Source organism: Solea solea, chromosome 15 (genome assembly GCF_958295425.1).
Source record: "Solea solea chromosome 15, fSolSol10.1, whole genome shotgun sequence".
Taxonomy (NCBI): Eukaryota; Metazoa; Chordata; class Actinopteri; order Pleuronectiformes; family Soleidae; genus Solea; species Solea solea.
In genome coordinates, this window is record NC_081148.1 from 19,046,440 (window position 1) to 19,069,823 (window position 23,384).

The 23,384-nt window shown below is 40.2% G+C and overlaps 2 protein-coding genes across 4 annotated transcripts in view; one reads left to right on the forward strand and one right to left on the reverse strand.

Annotated features, from left to right (window-relative positions):
• Positions 1 to 1,399: 1,399 nt before the first annotated feature.
• got1 (glutamic-oxaloacetic transaminase 1, soluble) overlaps positions 1,400 to 23,384 on the reverse strand; it is a 30,537-nt gene continuing 8,552 nt past the window's right edge. The window contains exons 2-12 of one of the 3 annotated variants that reach the window (XM_058652213.1): positions 19,439 to 19,534; positions 19,130 to 19,205; positions 5,951 to 6,078; positions 4,322 to 4,503; positions 4,105 to 4,228; positions 3,904 to 4,016; positions 3,709 to 3,813; positions 3,430 to 3,580; positions 2,789 to 2,954; positions 2,558 to 2,700; positions 1,400 to 1,808 (exon numbers count right to left, since the gene is read on the reverse strand). In XM_058652213.1, coding sequence (XP_058508196.1) covers positions 1,669 to 1,808; positions 2,558 to 2,700; positions 2,789 to 2,954; positions 3,430 to 3,580; positions 3,709 to 3,813; positions 3,904 to 4,016; positions 4,105 to 4,228; positions 4,322 to 4,503; positions 5,951 to 6,059 — 1,233 coding nt within the window. In that variant the 5' untranslated portion in view covers positions 6,060 to 6,078; positions 19,130 to 19,205; positions 19,439 to 19,534 and the 3' untranslated portion in view covers positions 1,400 to 1,668. Of the gene's footprint in view, positions 1,809 to 2,557; positions 2,701 to 2,788; positions 2,955 to 3,429; positions 3,581 to 3,708; positions 3,814 to 3,903; positions 4,017 to 4,104; positions 4,229 to 4,321; positions 4,504 to 5,950; positions 6,079 to 6,135; positions 6,155 to 19,129; positions 19,269 to 19,438; positions 19,535 to 23,384 lie in introns of those variants that run through there. The other 2 variants (XM_058652214.1, XM_058652215.1) reach the window with 2 other exon arrangements.
• On the forward strand, positions 19,163 to 22,172 carry nkx2.3 (NK2 homeobox 3). The gene is made up of 2 exons (XM_058652216.1): positions 19,163 to 19,568; positions 20,442 to 22,172. Exons 1-2 carry the CDS (start codon positions 19,163 to 19,165, stop codon positions 21,092 to 21,094), a joined length of 1,059 nt encoding a protein of 352 aa, XP_058508199.1. The 3' UTR covers positions 21,095 to 22,172.

A 23,384-nucleotide genomic window follows, 5' to 3' on the forward strand; every position in this document is an offset into this window, starting at 1 on the left:
GGGGGGACGAATGGATGGATGACGCCATAGAACACAGAGAAAACGTCAAAGCCATTTTTGTAGAAATCAAATCGCAATAATGAACGGATTTGCTGGGTCCTTTACGGTGACGTAATAATGTGATCATTTATGACAGGCACAAGCTGAACTGAGCTTATCTGTGTTGGGAAATCTTCGCAGGTACAAGAGAGGAAAGCCATATATGACGCACACGGACGTCAAGCAAAAACACACACAACGCACAAGTAGACACACGCGCTGGTGGTGTTTGGGGACACTGAGATAATTTGTTCTGCCTGCTAAGGCTGAAGTACAAAGGATACTGCACTCCTGAGTTACTCACATTGACCCCTCTCTGTATACACAGAACACACGAGGGGAAGTCTTTGGATCTGACCACGGACACAGAGCGAGATGACTTCGCAGCTGAATGCTTTCACAGATTTTCACAGATTATCACAGATTATATTTATAGCTGCAAGGACTGATGTCACATTTTTGTAATATAAAAATTCAGATGATTATAGAAGTTACCCAAAGATATCGAGAGAACAGAACCTATGCTCGACAGGAGGGGAGATTTAATTATTAATAAATTGACTATAAACTATATTTGTGTCTACTTTTTTTGTTCTGCTGATATTCTTCATTTTGTTCGGTGACTCACTACAAACGATTTGTGCAAAGTACTTCCAAAATACACAACACTACAAACATACTATACCCATAGCTCTTTATTAGGGTGTTTAATTCATTGTTAGTGCCGAGTAGGATATTTTCAGACTCAGATCGTAAACAGGGCGACTGCTTTATCAGTGTACTGAACTGGTTTATCATTGGTGTGTTTGTGCCATTGATTTGAGAGTCTTACACAACAGTTCAGACAATCACTGGGCAGATAACACTTCACAGCAGCTGTTAGGGTGAAATACAAATACAACAATCCTCCATTACATGTTAATTAGTAAAAAACACCCTTAGGTAAAAGACAGTCAGTGACATTAATAAATGACACTTATTAAGTTAAAAATATCTTCCTGAGAGCAGTCTATGTGATTCAAGATAGTGCTGGTTAACACTTGTTAATGTTTTTTTATAGTTACTTTTTAAGTTAAATACTGGTTTGTGGCAGTTTGGTCATGTTCACAGCTAATAGTTGTTCTTCACTCCTGCTGCTTAAGCATGATAAATATGCTGCTGTCTCAGTGGCGGGCTAAATAAAATGGGAATGTGTTCTGGATGAATCATAACCGTATGACACTTAACACTTTATAGACAGCAGATTCAGTGCTGCTGAGGTTATTGTGACACAGTCACTAATGCACTAATCCACACATAAGATCCTGGTAAAAGGAAATCAAGGAGGAACACATGTAACAACACAGATGAAGCCGGGGGACAAATTATGAACACATTTACTCAAATGAATAATCTCTTATAGGGAGTTAGATAAGCAGGTGTTAGGCCCTAGTTGTGTTTGGCCTATCTTAGCACAAACAGGGAAACAGTAGGGGGGGGGGGACGACGACGCAGGGCCATTGTGCTCTCTTTGTGCAAATTAGATGTTTGGTCCAAAACATTGGCTGGACACAATCTCTGTCCCTGACATGAGGACAACTTAGGGCCGGGCAGGACTTAAGTGTTGTGACATGTGGGTAATGTAGTCTTCTACTGGACCTTAGTGACAGCGTCGTGGATGGACTCAGCCACGTAGCTGATGTTCTTAGTGGTCAAGCCACACATGTTGATGCGACCACTGGCCATTAAGTAGATGTGTTTCTCCTTCACCATGTATTCCACCTGTTTGGCTGCAGGAAATAAACCCGAAAGAACCAGATTTAGTTATTTGTGAAAAATATACACGATAGCTTATAGGTCCTCTAAAGATCTGTGTGTGTATTTATGTGTAAATAGTATAAATACTGGCCTCCTAATGAGGCCCAAACCTCATTGTGATTAAGGCTAAGGGAAGGAGATGGATTTTGTTAAGGGCCTTTCCATATTTTCTGCATCCATTGTGCGGTAAAAATAGTGATCCTGGTTCCACTCAAACTAAAATGTGGGTCGGCATTCCACGTACGCACACCCGATCCCGCAATCTTTTCCATTCCAAAATATTGTCCCACTTTCAGCATGCGCAGGGGACAAGTATGGTCCAAACATAGGGTTTTGCACATACTATGATGAACATGTGCAAATGATAATTCAGCCTTTTAGGTTACGGTTGAGGCAGAGTTGGGAGTTATTTATGGATTGTTTTGGTTAACGATAGAGATTTGTTTTTTATTAGGCTGTTCAAAGAGTGAACCAAAAGTAGCTGCACAATCCTGTATCTCTGTCTATGTAATGAAGGCAAATATACTATTATGTAATATTATAAGCAAATAAGCTGATAACAAGCAGATAACTGCAGATTATTGCAGTGCCAAATATAGTAGTTTATACAGGGATACGTGTGTGTGTGTGTGTGTGTGTGGTGGTTGGGCAAAGATGTGAGTGAATGCATATGTGCGTTTCAGACAGTAAACATTTTCTGTGTTTTTGGTCTTGTACTCACGATTGAGGCCTGTGAAACTAAACATGCCAATCTGCTCAGTGATGTGGTTCCATGTCCCTGGTGTTCCCAAAGCCTGGAGCTTGGTCTTCAGCTGAGCCCTCATCAACAAAACCCGGTCAGCCATGGTCTTCACGTTCTCCTTCCTAGAGCCAAAGAAACAGAAAAGAGTAACAGGCAACTCAGAAAACGCACAACAGTAAATGTATGACATCTTTCTTATTTGGTGCTGACCATTCAGTAAACAGCTCAGGTGAGTTGAGAGTTACGGCAACAATACGAGCTCCATGACTCGGCGGGTTGGACCACGTAGTCCTGACAATCTTCTCCATTTGGGACAAAATTCTCTTCAGATTGTCTGCATCACAAGCCACAACAGTCAGGTTGCCCACACGCTCATCTGAAGGGACAAACAGATATTACATAAAACTATATTACAGCTAAAACTTTACCTGTAGTTGGTGTAGCTGGTGATATGGGTATATCTCTAACTTGCTGCTTAAGCATGTTTAAAACTGCTAATAGAGTACACAGCTCCCCCTGTGGGTGAAAAACGTAATAGATTTTTCAGCTGTAGTTTTAGTTACATACAGCATTTATTATTTCAAAAATAAGACAGATGTGAATTAAGAGAGTAAATTCTCACATATGTTCTTGCACTTTTGACAAATAAATGCATGTATGTCAAATTAAACCATGAATAAAAATACATTTATTTTGTGGCCAATCAATAATCAAAGGGAGTTATCATTTATCCTGCTATAACAAACTAGTCCACAAAAGCAAAATATGGCTGTGATAAAGGATAAGAATTTCACTCCTCATTTAACTTTAACTACACGATGTACAACTCAAAGCACCCACTGCCCACTCACTGTAGAGGCCAAAGTTCTTGGAAAAGGACTGAGCACAGAACATTTCAAAACCCATGGAGACAAAGTAGCGTACAGCCCAGGCATCTTTCTCCAGACTGCCAGAGGCAAATCCCTGATAAGCTGAGTCGAAGAACACAAACAGCTTCCTCCTCTGGAAAAGAACAGAAATAAAAATTGAAAAAAACACTATCCTGCGATGAAAACTGAGCAGGCAAAGTCATGTTCTGCTCAAAATGTTTTATTTCTGTGCATGTATGTATGTATGTGTGTGTATAATACCATCATAACTTCAGCGATCTGCTTCCACTGCTCCTGTGTTGGGTCTGTGCCTGTCGGATTATGAGCACAGGCATGCAGGACGAAGATTGAGTGCTCTGGACAGCTCTGATGAAAACAGACAAGAACAAAAAGGCACCGTGAACAAACAAGAACCTAAACAACTCCGTGCCAGAGCATTTCTCTCATACTTATCACCTTCAAGTCACCAAGGAAACCGGCCAAATCAAGGCCCCTCTTCTCCGCGTCCCAGTACTTGTATGGACGAACGTTCTCAAAGCCAGCATTGGCAAATACAGCGTTGTGATTTTCTGAAACAAAAAGTGAGGAACTTTTATTGTTTACATTTCCTTTGGATACAAATCTTATAAGAGAGCTGTGTTATAACACTGTTTTTACCCCAGGTAGGTGCAGACACATAGACGGGTGTCTTGGTGTTGTTGTTCCCATTGTAAAACCGCCTTAGAAATTCAGCACCAATCTTCAATGCACCTGTGCCACCCAGACACTGGACAGCTCCCACCTGGCAGCGAAGGAATCAAACATTAAGTCATTTATAAATGTAGATAAATTAGAAACTGAAACATCATCATATATGACCGTTTAGGACACAAACCCTGCTCTCTGCAATGGCAGGACTCGTGTCCCCGAGTGCAATCTTGGAGGCTGAGGATCTGAACTCGGGAAGGCCCAGAATCGGCAGATACTCATGGTTTAGACTTTTATCCTGCACAATGATCTTTTCCACTTTTTTCACCACGGGCAAAACCCAGGGACGGGCTTCATCTGTCCGATAGGCTGTAGGGAAACATTTCAGCAAGACACAAGAATTCTCACTTAGCTCATGGACTCACGTCACAAGCCAAAAGTCATTTTGTTTTCATTCTAAGATCAATGTATCCTAAATCTGAGCCTGGTAATGATATTAAAAAGTGCATTTTCACCTTGTGTTCGTTTCAGACAGCTGAACTCTCACCCTCTGATAAAGACTGATACAGTACCTTCAGGACAAAGACCATCAAATTGCTTTACAGGTCACTTGTAGGTCTCAAGGTGAATGTTTTTTCTTCGCTGTAAAACAATTACCAGTTGTGAGCTGATAACAAAAGGGCTACAACGCTATACTATTTCGATAACCCTTTTTCAGCTCCAGATATTACCTTTCTTGATTTATTTAGTTTAATAACAGACAGTTTCAATGCTGTGGTAAAGTTTTTTGGCCAGTTATGACTTTTCATGTAAAACTAGACACTGTGTGGCTTATATGTCTCGGCTGCCCCATAGCTGATGACCATCTGTAGTGAGACTTGTAGAAGGAAGAGGATTATGAGGCCTCAGCTGAACATAAGGCATCATCATCCTGCAGAGACATGCCTAAGGTTCTCATGCTGTTCCTTTACAACACAAGCAGCAAGGATTACTATTTCTAGTAAGACTAACACGGAACACAAAGGACTGAAATGTGCCATTTTTTTAAGTTAAAGAAGAGAATAATTAAACCACATACAATAAAACTCCTGCTAATGAGGGATTCTTGAATCATGAGACAACAATAATCCAATTGACTCCCTATTCCACAATAGAGGAGGATATAATGTAGGGTTGCAGTAAAAGGGAGTAAACCAGCAAGGACAGGAACAGATACTGTATCACTCCACCGTCTGCGCCACACTGTTACATAAAAAGCTGCAACCAGTGTTTGATTTGGATTCACCTTTCTTTATTTACTCTGGATCAACAGGGACTAGAGAGGAACCAGGGTGGTTCATTTGTTATTTTGAGCGTAAAATATTCGAACATGTAGGTAGACAGATAGGGAGGAACTGGTTTTATTTAAAAAGATCAATCAATGTGAGAACCTGCTGATACAGGGATGGCCATTTAGCAGTGGAATAAATGATGTGTGTAATTTCTACATGTTTCTTTACTCATTTCCAGAGATGAATGTGTTATTTGATCATCAGACAGTGGATCTGAGAGACATGTCTCAGAGACAACAACAGAGAAGGTTGGGATTTGAAAAAAACGAAACGAAAATAAAGGAAAATTAAAAACCTGACACTGTTCTTCACTGTTTTCTGTCAACTATAACACGTTTTGTGAGTAAAAGTAAAAGTAAAAAAATTAAATAAATAAAAGACTCTTTCCAACTCTTTAAAAGAATGTTAATTAAACAGTGACGTTGCAGGTAATCGTAGTGATGATTCTGTCTACGGATAAAATATTAAAACGGCTATAAACTCACCTCCCACTCCGAGGTTCACCTTGTTGGGAAACGGGTCGTTGCTAAAGTCCTGCGATAGCTTGAAAACAGCGACAGGAGCAGCCTGAGGAACCTCACTAAACACCGACATGGCTGTGGTTCGTCTGTAACTGGAGGACACAAAAAGACACTTGGACACAAGAGGACAGAAGACTTTATTGACTCACCTTCAGTTTGGGATTTGAGAGCATTTAAAAATGGGCGTGAGCGGATTAACCAATGGAAACGTAGAGGTTTCTGCTAGAAACCAATCTCTGCATTGATCCCGGTCTGGTCAAAGGTGAAGAAAACAAGCGCACATAGGAGGGTTTGACCAATGAGAAGCAGCCTGAGTGACACACGTGACGGCAAATGTTTTCTCAGTACCGGAAGTGGGTGGTTCCCTTCTAGACCAGGATGATGATGCAATAAAGGATTTGGCCACAAGATGGTGTCGCGACCTTACTAAAGGCAAGAAAATGTGGTTGAGGACCATTTTTCTTGTAATAGTGGACCAAAACATCGACAAAGTGCCCTAAAACCACGTTTGCTGCCTTAATTAAGCTAACAACAATAATGTGGATGTTTGTCACGAAGACAAATGTGTGTGAGATACGTACTCTTACTGTTTATATGCATCATTTCAGTTTTAAGAATTACTGCTTAATCTTTGAGCCTAACACATGCAAGTAGTTATTTTACGGACATTTACTCCCCAAACCTGCCTGTCCATGACAACAGCAATGTTTTTAGTTTTTATTTTTTCAAAACAAACATTTTGTTAAGGTTAACTGTCAATTCTAGCAACATAATCTATTTGAATAAATTAATATTTTTCCAGAATAAAAGCTTTGAACGCCATGTGAAATTATTATTCTTATTTTTTTGTGAAGATAAGCAAATAAGTTAAGATCAGATTTGTTAAATCATCTGCCAGGCCAGATATTGATGCTGGCGGGCTAGTTTTGGCCCACGGGCCACTAATTGCTGATCTGTGTAGTGTTGTCTTTATCATTGTTTCACAAACATCTTAAATACCTGAGGTCTGCTCAGACTCTGACTGTCAGTGCATTTAAATCAGGCCTGAAAACATCACTGTTTACTGCAGCTTTCTCTTAAATTTTCAAATAATTATTTTAGTGCATCTGAAAGACAAGAATGAACTTTTATTATAAATCACACTCTTATCTCTTCTAATTTTAGCCTCTATTCTAATTTTAATGTTGAATTCTTGGTCTTATTATGATTAATGTAATTTTAATGTCTTACTTTTATTCTGTGATTTTTATTTGAGTTGCCCATGAGTAATGCTATACAAATAAACTTGCCTTGCAGTGACAAGAGCAAATCTGTTCTTTATACAGAAGTATATTATTTATATTTACACTTTGTTTATATGTAAATATATACATATATATATATATATATATATATATATACATAATAACATTTTAAATACTATCTTGTATACCTTTGTATTCATGTTCCATATTTTATTCTATTACTTATTTCTATTTTTTTTACATTTTTGCATCTATCTCATTTCATTCCTTATTCTATTCCTAATTTGTAGTTGTCACTTTTCAATTACCCCTGATCTTTTTTCTTTTTTTTCACTGCTGTGTAAAGGGATCGATAAAGTAAAATCCATAATAATCTAATCTAATATACTCTTCTCTTTTTAGTGCCATTCCTGTCCCATCAAATATTACTTTTAAAGGATAAAGCAGACATTCCCAAGATACATAGAATATGTTTGACGAGTTAATTTAATGTGATCTTAACAAAATCTTAAATAAAGTCCAAATTTATTTGGCAAACTGAAATAAAGAGAAACTACATGCAGACCCTGTCTCTGGGAATAAATGCTGACCTGGATTGTCTTCCATTTCAATTAAAAAGCCACACTTTTTGATTTGGACACCATTTACATCACGTTGAACCCGCCTGAACAGACAGTTACTCTATGTCAGCTCTACACTAAAGGACACATGCATTATTGAGAATATGCAAGACTCCAAATCTGCTTCTTTTTTTTTTCTTTTTTTTTTTAAAGACTGTGGCCGAGCTTTAGTATAAACACAGCAGCGCCGCTGTTCTTCCCTCACGTATGTCAACAGGAGCAGAAAGCAGTTGATAAATGAAGACCACTTCAACCTGCTCACCATCCACCAGCAACACTAGCTGGGAAGCTTTACAGCAGCCACACTGGAGGCAGAGCTCAGCGTGTTTCTGTCTGGTGAAGAAGCTGCTGTGGTTTGGCTCAACCTGTGGTCTAACACAGAGGTGGTGAAAAGGACACTCTCATCTTGTAATTCTGTATTTTTTTTCAAAAAATAAGAATTCGAAAACTAAGAATTTCTATGACAAGCACAAAATAAATATAAATGTACAGTAGTCGCAGTAGCAGAATGTAGCAGAATAAACCCTCATGCATATAAGCAGCAAATATGTGCAAGATTAGCAGTATGTGGACCAAATGAACCAAAGAGCAACATAGTTTTTGGATTACTTAAATTTAAAGTCAACTTATTCCAAGGGCAAAATGTTGGAGTTTGTGGCTGTGAAAAAGCTCTACTTTTTTTAGAAACTACTAGTGACAGCTATAGTTACTAAATAAGTAAGTAATTAAGATTTTATGGAGAACAAATTAACACATTATAAAAATTTGGATTGATGCGGTAACATAATCTATAGTAACAATTATTCCACTGTCAAAATTATTGATACAGAAATCTAGAGAATGTACTCTCTAAATCAAAAGGTACTTATTTCCAAAAGTCCTACCTGCACTCAATTACACCGTCAGTGTGTTGTGTGTGTAGTTTTGTAACCAAAGCAATGACAGAATGCATTACTCCCTGAGGCAAGAGCCTCATAAATGATGCCTTTATGAATAATTATATATTATTATCATAAGTAATTATTATAATAAAATGTGGGCAAATTTAATCGTAGACATTACTTTTAAAATAGTATATACTGCAGAGGGCAGAGTCCATTTGTTCTCACATTAGATATGAGTTTAAAATATGAAAATGTTGAAAAAAGGTCTGGTTTTGTATCAAGTTATCGAGTCATTTGCAAATGATTTTTTTATTATGAATAGTTTCATTTTGCACTAATTTAATATGCAATTAAATATTGTTGATATTAAATCAGACACAATGTTATAAGAGCATTTTAAAGCAACCACAGTGCTGCATAATAATAGATAAAAAGACAGAAGAAATAAAAGACATTAAAACTCACACGAGGCAATGACTTACATATAAAAAAGGGAATAAAAACCCATATCGCTCACTGCTACTAAACAGTTGCTTTTTCCCACTCTTTCATGGGTCCGAGATAATTCTGTTCTGTATGTATTAATCAAATGTATGAAATTAATTAATTAAAGCTGCAGCAATCTATATTTCTTATTCTCAATCGTACAGTTTAATTTTAAACCGTAGTCATGTTGCTGTGCTACTACTTGTGCAAAACACCATGTAGAGTGTTGTTACTAACAGGTATAATGGCTGATAATGTTTGCATTTCTCCGAGTTCCGATGTAAATGTAACGCAGCGCAGTTCTAACAAATGATCAAACTTCGCAGTTATCCTCGGCTCAGTGGAGCATTACTGTCTCTTTCAGTTTTCTTTGAAAAAGCTCCGATAAACGACGACTTGCCCAGACCTACAGGAACAAAGTGGCATTGCATTAAAGTGAACGGAAAATATAATCATAAATAAATGTTTGACCATGTCTTCAGGGAACTGTTTACTGAAATAAATGCAGTACACCAGTGTCCTTTCAAACAAAACATAATGCCATAAATAATTAATAATATTTTAGATCCATTCATTAATCAATGCCCAAACTAAAGAATACAACAAGGTCAAACTAGGTTGAGAAAAAAGAAATCTCATAAATCTGCTGTCAATGGGATTATGTCTGATTTACAAACCATGCATCAACCCACTATTGGAGCATCACTGACGGCTTTTAATCCCATTAAAGTGCGCCTACGCTAAAGTGATACAGTTAATCCTAACACCCTTTTATTATAGAACACTGAGTTACTATTTTCTCCTCCTGTTTTGTCCCAGATGTTACTCACTTTCCCCCAAACCCCTTATCACCGCACCCCACCCACCCCACTCATCCCCCGCTCACTTTGACAGTAGATGTTTTCATTCTTTCCGACCAGGTGAGGGTTTCTTGTATGTTAGCTATAACTGTCAGCCCTGCAATTATGGGATTTGAGCTCCTAGAACAAGTCCTGGGGGCCGGAGTCAGGGTTTTGGTGGGTGTGTGTGTGTGTGTGTGTGTGTGTGTAGAGTGGGATGCCCCATGGCCACGGTCTGGACTGTGATGTGAAGTGTGAGTCAGAGCAGTAAGTGACAGGAGTAGCCTCTGGCAGGAGAGCGCCCAGAGGGACAGCGTGTCACATCTGAGATGAATGCATTAGTCAGAGCAGCATTCACAGTAACCTTCTACTTTACTTTTTCTTTTCTTTTTTGACATTGATATGTGGAACATTTATTTTGGCATCTCACAGTGTAATGCAAATATGACCAAAAAAAAGAGAGGGAGAGTTGTGCCAACAAAGTTCCTTTTTGCACGCCTGGTATTGTTGCTGCTGCAGGACGCAGACACTGGAACACACAAAGGCACACATTCAGGCACAAGACAGTCACATTCCAGCTGTGGTATCACAGAAACACAAACACACACACACACACACACACACACTGCAGCACATTCCAAGAGGGATGTTGCAGCGTTGCTCACATGTTGCGTTGGCCCCTGCGTCTCTGGGTCAGAGACTTGTGGTGAGTGACCACCTTTTTAGCTTTCCGCCTTGTTTGTTTTCCAAAGACAGTGTCATCAATTCTCTAACAAGAGAGTAGACACAGCAACAACAATGAGCACAGGACCTCCCTGTCGCTCCCTGTGTAGTCCAGTGACTGATGGAGCATGCGTGCAATAACAGACATGAGCGCTCTCCTGTGTTGTCTGTCTGTCTACATTCCGGCCTTGTGTGTCTGTTTACAGGTTTGTATGTATGTGTATATACCTACATGTGCTCTGATTGGTATCACAACATTTCAGTATTTTCAGTATAGCACAGTAAAAAGCAGCGTGCGCCTCAGCCAAACACTTAATTTTAACCTCATCAAATCGTTCGACGTGTGTCTCAGACAGAGCTCGTCTGACGAGAACAATAACAACAACTGTCACTCAGACGGAACACGCCGTCACTCACAACACACTGACTTAGTGTAGTTTCATCATAGATATTCTGCTTCATCTATACTTCAATATGGTTGCTGCAGAAGTGGCTTCACTACCATTTGCCATCACATCATGCTGTTTTAAATGTGTTTTTTTTAGCAGTTTTGAGTTTGAGTTTTGGTGGGGGAGCTTGAATGCACTTTGTATGAAAACAATGGAAAAACCACCCACTAAGTTCCCATGTCAGATTTACTGTATGTGTTTGACACATGATTCAGGTTTGACCAGAACATGAGATCAAAACTCTCAGTATTGTATTCTGGAGCTCCAGACATATAAAGAGTTCCTACATCAGTGAAAAATCATATCTAAACATTCGACTGACAGAAGGTGCTTGGATTATTGTATTTAAATAAGAATTACAGCCACCAGTTTTATATGTTCAAAAATGGAACATGAATGTGACAGCCACTCTCTATGTCCACAGCTGAAATAACACGGCACAATACGTCTGCATTGACTTGGTGACGAGACGCCGTCGGACGAGGTTGTGTCAGATCCAAGAGGAATCCTGAAAATGTTGCCGTGTGCCTCTTGTAAAAACATAAGGTAGGTGCAGATCAACACTGAGAGGAAATACAGTATGTCTTTGTTTCCTCACTGAGAGATGATCCATCCTACTCTCATATACAAAAAAATTAGATTTATACAGCCAGTAGCTGGATAATCTTCAACTCTCTTACTGTTAAGACAAGTGATTCTGTTCATTTGTGAGGTTTAGAAGTGGCGTAAAGTGCGGGACACTGACTAATTCTCACTGTGCAGACATAAATACTGTATAAAACTATATAATGTATAAATGTATGCATGTATGAATGAATACTGTTCACATGTTAGATGATGTTTATACTTTACCTATATATACTATACCTTTACCCAGTGTTGTAATGTAACAAAGTACAAATACTTCACTACAGTACTCAAGGACAAAATTCACATTTCTGGACTTTACCTAGTTATTCATTTTTCTAGCAAAGTTGATAATGGTCTGTATTTATAAAGTCTCGATGATCTGCTTTATACTACAGTTTTGCCCTTCACACACTGCAAAATATACTAGCAGAGCCAGGAATTTAACCCACAACCTTCCACTTGAAAGACACTACCACTGAGCTACCAAATGGCGCAATCCAATCTCCTCACTTTACAGTAAATGTCATATACTTTAAGACTTTTTACTTCAGTATTATTATGAAAAGTGACTTCAACTTCTTCCAGAGTCATTTTCTGGTAAGATACGTGTACTTTTACTCAAGGTACACGACTGCCATTACCTCACGAGGCGGGGTTGGACCCTCAGAAACTATTCTCATTGATTGATCCCGTCTTTTGGCCTACTGGAGCTGTCCAGACCGCGGCTTTATACAAATATGCATGCTGAGAAACAAAGACAGGAAGTGGAGGACTTGTGTCTGAATTATTATTTTTTTTACCCAGACTGCTTATTTTCCATCTGCGTTTACAGCAAACTGCCACAAAAACGAGAAGAAAGTGTCTCCATGAACAATGTATCATTAATAATAAGGAGAACACAGAGATCATCTAACGTTTGTTTCTCCCATTCTCAGAAGAGTCAAAGTTCAGGGTCACGTACAGAACATGGGCTCGATATCTATATATACGATGGGGACGTCAGCCAACGCGGGGGCTTGGATCGTCCAGTTGAAGGACAGTCTCCACGGTGACAACGACTTTCAAAGTGAACGACACATGACGCTGCACTTACTTAACATGCTATACTATAAAAATCAAGCCTAATTCATCAAAACAACGTGTCACATTGATAAAGACACCATTGTGATTGTGAAGGATGTTTACCTCTTACAGCCAGGATGCATGTTTGCTTTTACTTTAACAGCAACATCGTCGTCCCCCAAGAGAGCAATTACTGCTCCAGTTAGAGAAAGTCCCCGCAGTGGGCAGCTGAACTTGATTCAACCTTTGATATTTTTAATATTTTTCTCTTCAACAACTCAAGCCAAGAATTACTGAGAGGGAACAGTCAAGGCCCCACACATCCTATTCAGTGAAAACCCCGCCTCCCCTGCAGTATCTTTATCTACACGGCCTGTGAGGCAGCGGAGAGGATAAGCATATTTAGGTTGCATGTTTCCTCCCAAACTACATTCCCAACACCGTAGATCATGGGCATTACAGCTCTTACATCCCCTGTTAGCGCTCATATATACAAACACACACCTGCTGGGACAAGGCCGTCTGGGAGAGAATTACAGCAGGCTAATTTATGAGACCCAGGGGAGGCCAAAGGGCAGGAGACCCAGACTGGCCTGACCTCACTTCCTCCTCTCATGGTCTCCACGTTAGACCCTAAACAAACCTGTCACACTCTTTTAAATATAACGGTCCGTTTCCCTCTCACCTCGTGACCACAAAATTTGCAGCATGCAAATTAGCTCCCACCTTTAATCTACTACTGTGAAGTATTTGTTACTTAGAGGGCCAAAGGCAAACGGGTGAAAACAGGATTTTGGGGAAAAACTTTCAGCTCTGCAAGACTCGCCTCTGGCCTCTTCATTTCCTCCAGTGAGAAGGCGCTGTCATCCGTCACTTGGGCACAATAGCCGAGTCTGGGTCGTGGCTACTGACACCAGCACATGCACTGCTGATAAGACTCACCTTCCGGGACCCAAAAGAACTGAGCCATAACTGACACACAACAGTTTGGTCCTCTGCCAGTCACACTGATAACCATGAACCCAAGAGGAAAAGGGAAAAGTACTTAATGGGCCACACGCTGCAATGTAATTACTTTATTTTGCATTTTACAGGTCATCTAATCTTAATGGCCTCATCGCTTCCATATTGCCACAGGCTCTCTGAATGAAGGCAAGGTGCACGGGAAAATGATTCGCTTACAAGAAAAACAGATTGTGCACAGACACTTGAGCTAATCTGTTTTCCGAGTGTAGCAATCTATTGTTGTTATTCGCCTATCACGAGCGCCGTAACAAGAATAATACTGCAGTTCCTCAGCTGTAACACCTGTACACGCAGCTCCTCACACACACACACGCACACACACGCACAGGTGTGTGCAGCTATTCTTCTTAGGACTTTGCATTGACTTCCATTCATTTGAACAGCCTGGACAAAGCATTATCACTGACCTTAAACTATAACCAGTTAATGTCAGACCCTCATGCCTAAACTTATCCACTTCCTCCGAAAAGAGGATCTGCCTCATTAGGGCCAGGTTTTGGTCCTAACTATAGATAGTGATGTGTTAATGCCAGAAAATTGTATTATACCAGCACACACACACACAAATGTTTGTGCTTCAGGACCCTTACTCTAATCTTAATCATCACAACTAAGTGACTAACCCTAACTTATACCTTAAACCCAATACTAACCCTAACCCTAAAACCAGGTTTAAACCCCCCAAAAGATGTGAGGACCAGTCACGATGTCCTGATTTTGCCACAAATACCACACATGCGCGCACACACACACACACACACACACACAGATGACAGATCACATTTACTTATTCACTTTTGCCTCATTAGGACCAGGTTTGGGTCTCCATGAGGATTATAGATCCTGACAAGTGCTATATTTATGCCAGAAGATGTCCTATACCAGGACACACACACACACACATGCAAATGTTTGCGCTTCATTCATAGTGGGAAACCTTACTGTACACTAACCTTAGTCACCACAAGTAAGTGACTAACCTTTAACCTTTAACCTTTAACCTAAGCCTAAAACCACCATCCTCACTTTGCCACACAAAGCCACAAATACAAGAGCACACACACACACACACACTCTTCCACAGATACTGATGCTTTCCTCACCCTCGAGTTTACTCGAGTGCTAAAACCTCGTGATGCTGCTCTGCTCTCGGCTTCATTGAAGCGTGGACCACAGGGGAACGATAACTGCAGTCATTACCAAAGCCATCAAACCTCTCTCCCACTTGGGATCTGTTCTGTCTTCACAGAGGAGGAGGAGGAGGAGGAGGAGAGAGAGAGAGAGAGAGAGTTTCCTGGGCCTGCAGTGGTACAACCACTGCACTGAGACACAACCGTACACCTGCCACTCTGCAGAGAAGACACTGCACCGCTGCAAGGTTCGACTATACCAGAGATATGGAGGGAAGGAGCAGAACAAGAGGGAACATGTTCAGCGCTGCCTGGCAAGACACCAGCTTTGAAGAGCTCACCACAAAGTGAAGTGGGAGGAATGTGTCCTACATAGCTCCACAGTATGGCGGTCGCTTTTCTAACGCGGTCTGGATATGTATCACAGATATCCATAATTCACTTCTTCCTGTAGTATTGAAAATGAACACCTCAGATAATCCACACCACTTCAAAAATCCACAACTTCACTCCTCCTGTGACGTCACCACTGTCTCCACTCGTGTGTGTGGCATTACAAATACTGTATTTTTCTATTTTAATTGTGGTGGAAAAATACAACCAGATTATGGCCGTATGTCCATACAGGTCTGGGCAATATGAACAAAAATATTATAATGATTAAAAAAGTGTTATATCAATTAATATCAATTATTGTGATATGTTTTAATTCTGTTTTGTGTTAAAGTGAGTTATAAACATCGTCTTCATATGTACGGATCCCTTTGTTATATTGATACTGAAGAACATGATATCGTGATATATAATGTGATATCACTTTATGTTACAGTACAGCAATAATGGTAATAGTGTGGTAAATATACATTATTGCCAAAGTAATATCCTGGTAAAATGAGTTACTATAGACTATAATCAGTGTAAAATCCCTCATATGAATATGTTTGTGAATCAGAATTGATAATTACTATATTACAAAGTTGAAACTCCTCCTCCCTAATGTCTCACACACAATAACACCATAATTGCAAAGCTTTTAATTGGAGATTTCTACAGAAACATTATGGTATGAACATAATGTCTATTACAAAAAAATATTACCGTACCATTTTTAATTTTTGCATGTATATGTTGATATGTGTGTGTTTATGTATTCATTCCTACTGGAGCATCTTGGCCAGGTCATTTTTTTGTAAATTAGAACTGGTTCTCAAACATTTAAACATATAATATTTATATATATATTGTTATTGAACTATTGGCCAGCCTCAACAATCCATGCTAAGATATCTATGACCTAATTCTGAAAAATCATAAATCCAGTTCAAGATATCTTCAATTACCCATGGAATCATGATCATTAAAGTTATTTTCCTTTATTTGTTGTTATTGTCACTTTTTACTCTCTTTGTGTATTTTTTATTTAGTCCATTATGGATTACAGAATTAGCCAATGGGTGCAATATGGCACATTTTACAGATTGGTGTTCATCATCAATTAGGAATGTAATATTATAATAATAAAAATAATAATAATAATAATTATTATTATTATTAGTATCAGAATAATAAAGAAAACATCTACACTATAGCTATTAAAACTCACGTGTGACACAGATGTCATACAGCCTTCTCTCCGTGCTCTAACCCGAGTCAAAGGCCTGACCTTATCCCCGCCTCACTTATCGCGATGATTCTGAGATGATGTATTGGAGAGTCGCCTTCAGCACCGATCAGCTCTCTGACACTAAACTGGGAGTCTGGGTTTTGTTACAGGCAGGAAACAGACTCTTCCGCCCCGTAAACAACGCGCCTCTGCTTGGCCACCTTCAGGCTGCCGCGGTGGCACGCGAAGACCCCACTGATGATGGTCAGGAGGGGCCGCGAGGCGCGTGAGTGAGTGCGCGTTTTTTGAAGAAAAAACCCACGTCCGTGACCCGTGACGCTGTGACTTGACACGGAAATAAGGAGTGAGCTTTTAGACTGACACAGAAAGAGCGAATGACACTTTAACACGCTTCGAACTTTCACGTATCAATGTATTGGGTCTGTTCTTAAGGATTTACTGGATTTTTGCGCATTAAAAATAGCAAAAAATCACAAGACTGACTGAATTCTTTCTTTTTTCTTTTTAAATAACCTACTATTACTTTGGTCTGTTTAATAAACATATAAAGGACAACAGACATCATCAATTAAACAAATTAATTCAACATGAAAGTACTTGTTGTTTGCTCTTATTATAACTGTTTGTTTTTTCACGTGTTTGACTTAATGTTGCGGTTGGTAAAATTATGGGTAATTAATGTATGTGTGACTCGTGTTGATTTACAGCTTGGACACATTTAAAGGGGCTATGCTTGTTTTTGCGTGTATTGGCACACCAAAATAAACGGTTAATTCAAAAACAAATACAAGCTGTTTCCCGTAAAAACTCCTAATCATCCCAAATCTGAAGAGTGGTGGTGAAAAAATGTCCTTTTCCCCCCATCAGCAGACCTGGATCCTTTGCATGTTGTCACACTCCACTTAAAGGTTTAAAAGGCAGCGAAGGGGAGAAGAGGAGAAGAGGGGGTGGTGTGGATGCTGCAGTCCTAATCTAAACAGCGCCATGTTGATGTGGAGCGGATGAGATTATGTCGGCATGCTCTTCTTTTCTTTCCACACGGTTTAGGAGCAATGGGCCTTCAGACCCTGGCGCCTGCACTTGGCCACAGATAGGAGACCTGCAGGACACAGGTGTCCCGTTTCACTACGCGCGTCTTTTACTCTGTGGCACAAAAGTCACTTCTGCAATTAGGGAGAATTGTTTCTCTTTGTTTCTTCTTCTTTCTTTTTTTTATCTAGCTGTGTCTTAAATAACAGAAAACACGAAGAGAACCTGAAGAATATCCAGGTTTATGGAAAAATTACAACTACATCTTATTTCAAAACATGCATCATCATTATTATTATTGTTATTTATATTATTGTTATTACTATTATAATTAGTAGTAGTAGTATTATTATCGAACCAAACCAGTTATTGCACTTACGTTCCAGTTTCCCTTTACTGGTATTAATAACCGCACATGAAACGGATTATTTGAATTCCGTTTTTATTATGATTATTGTTATAATTATTGTTGTATATCTCTGTATTTGTCTACAGCATGCAGGGCTTTATTTCAAGGAAATACTGACCTATAATGTCAAGGGAAAGCGTCCTCGTAGCCACAATATATTGGAGGGTGAAAAAAAAAGATATTTCTCCAAAAATTAGGGGAACATAATCAATAATATATATATTTTTTTAAATACATTTATATTATTCGTGTTCGTGGTCGGGTTCCCAGTTTTTATCTCATTTCCCACAGTCGCGGCGTATTATCTTATCCGTGGATAAACCGAGGCAGGAAACGAAGATATGGGCTAATCTTTAAAGCACCGCGGTGATGATGGGGAGAGCTGTGAGCTTTGTGCACCGAGAGGAAGAGACACGGAGAGAATTTTGAATTCTGACTGACTAATTAACTAACTAACTCACTGACTAACTCACCGACTAACTAACAGACTGGTGCTGCAGGTTTTTTAATTGTAAGCAATTAAAATATTTCTGTGTCGATTGCTCTGCGTTAGCACCTTTAACAGACTGAAGGACTTAAGTGTTGATATTATTTCATAATTTAGGCCTGTATGTGTCCTTTCAAGAGAGGGGGGGAGGGGAAAGAAAGAGAGAGAGAGAGAGAGGGAGGGAGAGAGAGACAGACAGAGACCCTCCTCGCCTTTCAGGACGTCACTGAAAGGGAGAGGACAGCGTCTTGGCTGATCCAGCTCTTTCTGAATTCAGCCAACCAAACAAGATCGACCTCTCTCTCCCTCTCGCTCTCTCTCAGCCCCACAGACAGACAGACAGACAGGCAGGCAGACAGAGGGATGTCACATCTGAAAGAAAGCCAGCGCTCTACGGTTTGCATGACAAACAAACCTTCCGCGACCATTCTTCACGATTACGCACTGGAGATTCCCTTCTTTTACGCGCGCTCCGGAGACAAGATTTGGATTCGTACTCACTGTTAATCTGTCATCTCTCCGTTGGCGGCGATAATGCTTCCCAGTCCGGTCATAACGTCTTCCACCACGCCTTTTTCTGTGAAGGATATTCTCAAATTAGAGTTGCAGCAGCAGTCTCAGCAGCAGCAGCAGCAGCAGCAGCTCCAGTTCATCTCGTGCTTCGGTCTCTCCGGTGCGCTGCCACATCAGTGCCCTGGCACAAACAAATCGCTCCGCTCTCACTCGCCGCCCTCCTGCATGCTGGCAGCCAGGGACAGTCCGAGCCCCATGAGCTCCGGTCTCTCGGAGAGCGAGGAGAGGATGTCGTACCTTAATTCGATGACGGTGCCGGACCGGCTGTCGGGCTCCGGTCTGCCCGTGGACATGTTCGGCATCACGGCGCAGAACCACTCCGCAGAGCTTCAGCTGGAGAGCGGGGAGCAAGAGGAGCAAGAGAGCAGTGAGTACAGAGCTTTATTATTATTAACAACAATGCTCACCCAAAAAGAGAAAGAGGATCATGTGGAAGCGGCTCTTTTAAAACATAATAATAATAATAATATATGGACAGAGAAAGAGAATGTATTGTTTTATAAGAATAACTTTAGCATTCAATTAGTAGAATTAACGTTATTAGACATAGTTCCTTATAAAGCTCTTGGGCACAGAAGAAACAGTCATTTTTACTTATAATGTTAAAGCAATTACGCTTTTCCTGCAATTACACATATAATATGTGTAATTATATTATATTATATAAACAGTTATATTTTAATATTCCAAAATATAACTGTTGTATATTTAACTAACCGTGGCAGAGACGTGTTGAAACTCACATTTTAATTATAATATAGCCACATGAACGCGTATGTAACAGCTTCATTAAAATAAAATGTAAATAACAGGTGGTTGGTTCTGAATGTAAGTTCGTGAATGTATTGTCATCAAAATGTCATCGTTGTATCAGATAAGTCCTCACATGCATTTCCTTACAATAAATAAATACAAACTTGCTGAAGTGGGCTTTAACTTTATATTTCATAACATGTATGTGATTTAAATATTGTGAAAAATGCTAATAAATAAAATAAAAATAACGCTGCAAAAGAATTCAATATGTATCTAAACTTGTGTTTATCGTGTTTGTGTTAAATGTTCCTTATCATCTGCTGGCGTAACGTTAGGTTGTGTCTGTATTGTCTTCACCAATTGGAATGTGGGACATTTTTATTATTAATAAATGTGCTTGAATTGAACTGAATTGAAATCAGGAAACTGTGTAGTGTAATATAAATATTTAGACTCTGGCTAATGTTGTGTCTCCCCCACGCAGACAGCTGTGGTGTGTTGCGGGGCGAGTGTGAGGATCCAGATTCAGAGAAACCCGCCACCAAGCAGCAGAGGACCCGCAGGAAACCGCGCGTCCTCTTCTCGCAAGCTCAGGTGTTCGAGCTGGAGCGGCGCTTCAAGCAGCAGCGTTACCTGTCTGCGCCGGAGAGAGAGCACCTGGCCAGCTCCCTGAAACTCACCTCCACCCAGGTCAAGATCTGGTTCCAGAACAGGAGGTACAAATGTAAGAGGCAGCGGCAGGACAAGAGTCTAGAGATGGCGGGTCACCATCACCACCATCACCACCACCACCCACCGCCGCCGCCACCGCCCAGGAGGGTGGCTGTGCCGGTGCTGGTCCGGGACGGGAGGCCTTGTCTCTCTGGATCCCAGAACTATAACTCGTCTTACACAGTGGGAGCTCCAAACCCGTACAGCTACACTTATCCCGCCTACAGCTACAACAGCTCGGTGTACACCAACACTTACTCCTGTACTTACTCCAGTTTACCTGCTCTACCGCCCAACAACACCACTGCCAACGCTTTTATGAACATGAATTTGGGAAACCTTGGCGCGCAGACGCAAAGCCAGGCTCCTCAGGGGCCAGTGGTCACACCCTGCCAAGGAGCTCTGCAGGGCATACGAGCGTGGTAGCGCAGTCTTTACGCACTATACCGCACCTGGGGAGACGTTCATATATGGGTTGACTGAACGGAACCAAGCACGTCAACTGACGCAAAAGGAGTGCGCAAATTTTAACTTAATAACGCAATGTTGACTGTGCACCACTTCCTGAAAGCATATAGAGCGTATTACAAGTTTCTCTCTGAACCACATTGTAGAAAATAACCTGCCGTTGAAGATTTGATTGTACTGAATGAAAAATACTGTGCGTAACGTAACGAGGCCTGTTTTGGTTTCAAAATGGATGCAATGTGGGCCGGAGATTTTTTATTTCTATTTTTTAAAGGGATCTTCTTGGACATTTACGCGCAAACATACTGTGCGTGTACGTTTATGTGTATGGCCCTTAATTAATTACGCGTTGGCCAAAGAAGATCCATCCTGTTAGATCAAAATATCAACCACACCTGCAAGATAATGCACCCGTATTAAGTATTATGTTTTTTTTTCCTCTGCGTGACGTGTGTTTGGTCAGTGTTCTTTGTTTATCTCTTAAAAAAAGAGACTTTTTAAAAAAGTGATATGATGGAATTAAATGATACAAGAGGCAATCATGTACTGTGCTTTATGTGTGTGTGTGTGTGTGTGTGTGTTTGTGTGTTGCCTCTTTAGGATGATTTCTGGCATAAACACTGGCGTTGTCAGGACCAGACGTCCTCATGGAGCTTTAATCCTGGTCCTAATGGGGCATTTCAGAAGAGAGAATCTCATTTCAGAGGATTAGAGCTAAGATTAAGTCTTAGATTCGAATTAGGGTTATAACTGGTTATGGTTGTGGTTAGGGACATGCAGTGCTTTGTTTGAGGCGTGTGTGTGTGTGTGTGTGTGTGTGTGATACATTTAGAAATATCTGCCTTTTGTTTTTGGGAAGCATTAAATTCGCACTTTTTACAATTCATTCCCGCATTAATATGAATGTGTGAATGGGAAACTCATGTTGTGTGTTTAAAGTTTAATTCCTCAAACATGTAATTTCTCATCGACTCAAATCATTTCTCAAGCCTTCTTTTTTTCTTTTCTTTTTTTGTTGTTTTTTTCTTCTTGTGGGAAAAGCTCGTAGTAGACTTGGGTCTGAGACAAGAAGCAGAAACAGAGAACATTCAGAGCCAACCTAATGTCCGGTCAGGATTCACAGATGGACATAAACCAGACAGCCAACATCCCCGGGACTCACAGAGCGACTATAACTCACTGAGCTGCGCATGATAAATATTGATGGAAAATATGCTCTTGGTCCACATTGCACTAAAATAGCCTACATTATTATTGGTCTTATCATTATTACAACTACTCAAATATGAAAGCCCCGTTAGGTTATGTGAAATAAATCCTTATCTTTAACGCCACTTGTCATGGTCAGTCTTGGATGTTAAATACATACGTTTTCAAAAGTTAAACCTTAACTTCTTAACATTCATTTGAACTCATCTGTGAATTATGACGTTGAAAAATGTGCCATCCAAAAATACATTCATATTAGAGTTATTTATATATACCTATTTTCGACATGCTTTCTCATAAATTAAGAGTATTTTTTTTGTTGATCCAATGTGATGTTAAGGCAATTTAAGGGAAACTTAATAGTAAATAGGAAAAAGTAACTTAAAACTGCGTTGACGTGATACAAATGTGAAAGTGCGGTGATGTTTAACACATTTAAAAAGCAAATTATCGTCAAGTTAAACAACCTGATCTTCTGTGTTTAAACACATGTATCACAGGGTCAGTAGGTGAACAACTTATAATAATAATAATATAGATAGATTGCTTTATTGATTACCCACATTTAATGAACTCACAAATGCACACACACAGAGAGAGACTCACACACTTAGAGGAAACACCTTCATCTCCACAGACATGCTCGAATACGCAGACACTATTAATGGAGATGAATGGCAGCGTTAGGGCGAGTGTTTGTCTCCGCTGATAGCCTCACTGGCCACTTCCCCCGGCTACTGCACTGCCGGTAAAGGACACATACCTGGTGTCAGCTCTAAGTGCTGCACAGTCACAAGTGTAAATAGAGCTGGCGACAGGACGGCGATGCCTGAGGACGCGGCCCTGGACGCGGCTGCTGCTCTGACAGGCGCTGCCTGCGATCACTATCTACTACACTTCCATAGATAGCAGCTCGGCTCATCGCAGCGCGAGGCGCGGAGTTTCCCCCAAAACAAAGTCTCCAATGGCAACCACTCAAGGAGCTTCACGAGAGAGACGCACAGTTCCAAATATAGAGACAGGAGAAGAGGAAGAAGAA

Excerpts from the sequence above, each read along its gene's own strand:
- nkx2.3 (XM_058652216.1), top strand. The coding sequence starts at position 19,163 with ATGCTTCCCAGTCCGGTCATAACGTCTTCCACCACGCCTTTTTCTGTG. Across the intron at positions 19,569-20,441 it reads GCAAGAGGAGCAAGAGAGCA|ACAGCTGTGGTGTGTTGCGG; the intron begins GTGAGTACAGAG and ends TCCCCCACGCAG.